This window comes from Phalaenopsis equestris, unplaced genomic scaffold (assembly GCF_001263595.1).
Source record: "Phalaenopsis equestris unplaced genomic scaffold, ASM126359v1 Scaffold234967, whole genome shotgun sequence".
Classification (NCBI taxonomy): domain Eukaryota; kingdom Viridiplantae; phylum Streptophyta; class Magnoliopsida; order Asparagales; family Orchidaceae; genus Phalaenopsis; species Phalaenopsis equestris.
Window position 1 is genome coordinate 125130 of NW_018252861.1, and position 5239 is coordinate 130368.

Sequence of the window (5239 nt, forward strand, 5' to 3'; positions counted from 1 at the left end):
TCGAGAGTGATCAGGAATTGATAGTATCGTTGAAGGACGGTTTGCCTGGTGGCATACGTCGTCTCCATTTTAAAAATAATATTTTCATATTATTAAATATTATTTTAATAGTCTTTTTTTTTATTTTAATAATGATGATACTCACTGCTAAGTGAAATGTATATCTTATTTTTTTGCACTGTTCTGAAGTGAATTTTTGCTTCTAATATATTGTTATGATAGTTATTGCAAACAACCTTACTCCACATGACCAGAATGATCATTTATGTAGAAACAGTTGTGTTGTAATCATTTTCAAACAACCAGACAGTTTATCCACAACAATTTCAATATAATAATTTATAAATAAGCTGCAACTACCCCCAAACAGATCCTAAATAAAAATCGTTTGAATCAAAACCTAAATTGAGCATATAGGGTATATCTATTTATTGGATAATTCTTATTTATTTTATACAGATATCATTGTTAGATATACAAATGTATTCCAAGCTAAATCAAAGCTCCATACAAATTTAGTCGAACTCATTGTCAACTCGTCGTCTTCCGATTGAAAAGAATATAAAAAGAGATAAGAGAAATTTTCATACAATAATTTCAATCAATTTGTATATCTAACACTAAAACTTAACATTAGGATCATAATATAGTGAGTATATTTTCCTTATTACAAATAATATTTTTAATATAATTCAATATTTAAGTATTACACACAAAAATAAAAATAAAATTCAGTTGTTAGATATATAATATACAAATTGTGGGATGTTCATGTTGATCCCTCTATAACAACCAACATGGCTAATGATTTTACATCATGAGTGACAGCCACATCTAAATGATGCAATAACAATTCATGAAAATCAGAGTACACAAAAGTTCAATAATTTGCAAAAACAGAACATGATGACTAGGCAAAACTCCACGTTTAACGAATAACAAGAATCCTTTTCTAACGGACAATATCAGCAGCACAACCATACCAACAGATTCGAAACCTAACTTTACAAAAGGATAAACAAAATAACAAAAGCAAACTAATCTTCCTTATCAGTAATCTCCGGCCCACAAGGCGATATCACCCACTCTAAACTCCTCAACCTTCCCCACCACCTGGTCACAAACTCCTTACCCTTTCTCCTCTTCACCATCTCTCCCAACCTGCGATTCTCCTCCTTCAGCCTCTCCACCTCCATCCTCACCTCCACCTTCTCCACCTCCCTCTTTGACATAGCCTCATAGCATTCCTTATTCCTCCTCTCCAACCCATATACCTGCTTGTGCAGCTCCTCAATCTTCCTACCCAGCAGGAAAACACGTTGGTCGGCGCGCATCTTCACCACGCACCGGGCCAGTTCTGCTGCCTTCTGGCGCGTGAAGGCGGCCTCCAACGCCAGCCCACGTGCTTCCTCTGTCGCCGCTGAGAGCTCATAGCCAAGCCGGGCGTTCTCGCCGAGCAGGACCATGCGCTCCGCCTCCAAGACCTCGAGGAGGCTGCCTTGCAGCTCCGCTTTTCGAGCTGATTCCACTCTAGCCCGATCTGATGCACCCAACTCGTTCAGGAGGATTTGCCGGTCTATTTCTGTGCCCACTAGCTCTGCAACTAAAGCTCTGTTTGGTTTTATGCAATCATTAATCAATAGAAAGATAAATTAATATGTCGCATTCGAAAAGTTTCTTTTGATGAATTCGTTAAAATAAGTAAAGAAAATATCAAATAAAATCAGAACAAACCCTAAAACGTCGACGGGAGGACTTGGGGGCGGAGGCTGATCGAAGGAGAGGGAGCTCTCGGCGTCAGAGCAGGCGGATTCGAAATCGGATAGCTCCGACGCGGAGTGGCGGCGGCGGTGGTTGGGAAGGATCGATTGGGTGTAGCGATCGGCGAGGTATAGGTACCGGTTGTGGAGGTCGTGGAGAAGAGAGACCAGCTGCGGACGTTTCTGGTAGTAGTTCTCGGCACGTGTGGCGAAGGAATCCGGCTCCTCCGCCTCCGTGTGGGGGATTGGGGAGAGTGCCTTCACCCTCTTCTCGATATCTGTTTAATAATGGAAGCGCCATTGTTGATATCTTTCAAAAGAGCAGAACTTTCAAGAAGTTTATCATAAGATTATGGAAAAAATTTTCATACGTGAGATGTAGGTTTCAGAGAGGGTATTGTGGATTATATTCGTGTTATAATCTCTTTAACTTTTCTGTAACTTACCTGTAACTAATAAATTACAGGTAAATTACAAATAAGTTACAGGAGTATAACGCGGATATAACCCCAATACCCTCCATATAACCTACTTGAATTGAAATACGCGGCACTACGTATGTCTTGCGTACTCAACTTTTTCTCAAGTATTTGTAAGTTTCAAGTAAGTTACAAATAAGTTACAAGGATATAACGCGGATATAACCCCAATGCCCTACACAGCACTACATATGTTTTGCATACTCAAATTTTTCTCAAGTTTATTCCAAAATATTACAATTATAATTTGCAGGCATATATTCTGAAAAAAAAATCATAGAAAAAAAATAGTTAAATTAAACCAAAATATAATTATTATAACGTAGGCCGCAATTATAGGTTGTCACATGCGTTTTCCGATAAGTAGAGCCCGCTTGTGATAAGATAACATTATTTCATGCAGCATCTAAGGGATCAGGATGGCAGCTAGCGCTATTTCATTTTGGTTGCCATCAGTAGGATATTGCAATTGTTTTGTAGTGAAAATAATTCTGATCCGATAAAAAAAAAAGTAGCAATTATATGCCAGACAATCAAAAAAGATTATACATTTTATTAATCTATTTATATTTCATTAGGGACTCCTATTTTTTAAGCATATCACTCCTCTCAAACAAACAAGCTGTAATGGGTGGCTCCCTCCTTGCAGATTTGAAATAAATCATTTTTTAATAGATATAATTAAAAAAAAAAAGTTTAGGAAGATTTGCGTATATACCGCTGAATTCCTATGTATTCACCTTTCTAAAACTTAAAAACTTTAATTTTTTACTTGCATACCACATTAGATGTGCATAAAAGTTGTTTTTCACTTTTAAAATTAATATGGTTGTATTGTTGTTGCGATTTAAAATTTTTGGATTGTATAAATGAAAAAAAAAAAGAGTAGATGTTAGACAAGCAAATAACCTCAAACACAACACCTAATCCAAGCACTCAAAAATCATAATTGTGGTCATCTCTATGTGAACGATGTCCATTAACATCTTGATGAAATACAAGGTCATTGATTATAATTTTACCTAAAAATCATGATGCTAGCACCAAACCACATTCATGCACTCTCTTGATTACACTGAAGATCAAAATTGGACTTTCCAATTAGAGATCCATTTGGAAGAATCATGTAATAGAATAAATGTTGAATTAATTTTTACAAAGCATACATGTGCTATAAATCTCTTTATTATTAAAGGCCACAATTGAATGGCAAATTTTAATGTAGATAAGTGTAGTTTGTTGATCAAGCACAATTGCTTCTATTAACAGAATTATTGAGTAAATTAAAAACTCAAACCAGCAACCCAGTGACCCTATCATATCGACCCCTTTAAAATTGATAATGTCCTCAAGGTCAAATAACATAGCAAGGCGGGACAAATCCAAGCAAGAAACATATGAACCTTCAATTCATGTAATGTAGGAAGGAATGCTGATGAAATCGAAAGACATTGGCGACCATCTAACCACACTTAGGCACAAGGATCTGCTAGTGGCAATGGAGTAATTCTTCTATTTGTTCTTTTATTTCATGTCATTGCCATAGGGTGGTTAAAGCCACCTTTGTTATGCATGGTTTGTCATATACAAAAAATGTAGGTGACAAATTTTATTGGTTGATGGTGTGAAGCTTAGATCATTGGTTGAATCACCGAAACAAGTTTTTGCACTTAACGACATAAAATGCATTGCAAAGATCGTGTCATATGTCATCCTACGAAACACCACTTGACAAGATCTAGATCTTGATAAGGTGGCGCAATCATGCAGCCCCATCTTTGACAAGTAAAGATGTTAATGTTGCTCAAATTTTATTTCAAACTCAGTCAATCTCTAATTGATGTCACATATAATTTCCCAAAGCTCATTAAGGTTTTGTTCAACATTGTAAAGACAATCTAGCACCTTAGTTGCTCTACCCATGTCATTAGCTATTATAATTGAGAGGCATTCGTTGAACAGATTTGAAATATCCTGCAATTGGCCACATGGAACACTCTGTGATTAAGGAAATTCCATTCGATGAGAATATTTCGCAAATCCATGGCAACAATTTAGTCAATGATATGGATGTTGAGCCTTCATAATTAGAAAAAGAGGCATCTAGAACATCGAGATAAGGCACTAGTTTGGTATTGCACTACAATAAGAACAGAGTTGGGTATGGGCATTTGATATGGGAACAGAGACATTGTAATAAGGATTTGGACTATATTGGCGGAAGCGGGATATGGTTTTCTTGGCAGGCATAAGGATTTGGTGATTTGCATTGTATATGGAATCAATGCCATTGGAAAGAAGGTGTGGAGATAGCAAACAAAGTTTGTAAGGTGTGTCGGCTGCTAAGAGATGTGTCGGAGCAATGCAATATGTAATAAAAGATGTGATGAACATTACATAAGGGATAAACGATGACCGGTAAGAACACATTATCTATTTATTAAACATTTTATGCTCCCTATTTACCGATAAGCTACTAAGACCCACTATAATCAACTACTTCAATAGAACTCCCAATTATATTTACTCAGATTGAGCTCAAAGCAAACACAACAAGTCCATATAGCTAAATTTGACAATGAATATAGTTAAAATTTGAATCCTGTCTAGTCTGCTTAAGGTCAGATTGAAAGGCATATGAACATAAATATGTAGATAAATATAAATGCCCAAGTCAAATTGAAGATAATTAGTCATAGATGGCTAAAGTCGAGTTAGTCATAAACTAGACTTTACTGTGTTGGTTATCAAAGCCAAACTTTAAACTCCAACAAAAATGGAGGAATTTTTTAGTACTTCACACCCTCTACATTTTCTGGTTTAATTTATAAACAAATACAACACATTTTTCTGAAAATAAAACTAACTAACCACTTAACAGTTTTCCTAACCACCTAACCACAAAACGGTATTCAAAACCTCCTAATCCACATGAAAAATGTGCAAAAATACATAAACAATTTCTAGAGACAACTAGATTAACACAACAATCTCCTCCTT

General features: G+C 35.9%; 1 protein-coding gene across 1 annotated transcript in view; it reads right to left on the minus strand.

Moving 5' to 3' along the window:
- Positions 1–822: 822 nt before the first annotated feature.
- The window catches only part of LOC110039060 (protein NETWORKED 1A-like), a 10694-nt gene continuing 6277 nt past the window's right edge, over positions 823–5239 (minus strand). The window contains exons 3-4 of the mRNA XM_020744006.1: positions 1735–2038; positions 823–1611 (exon numbers count right to left, since the gene is read on the minus strand). Of these exons, the coding sequence (XP_020599665.1) occupies positions 1038–1611; positions 1735–2038 (878 nt within the window). The 3' untranslated portion in view covers positions 823–1037. The remainder of the gene's footprint in view (positions 1612–1734; positions 2039–5239) is intronic.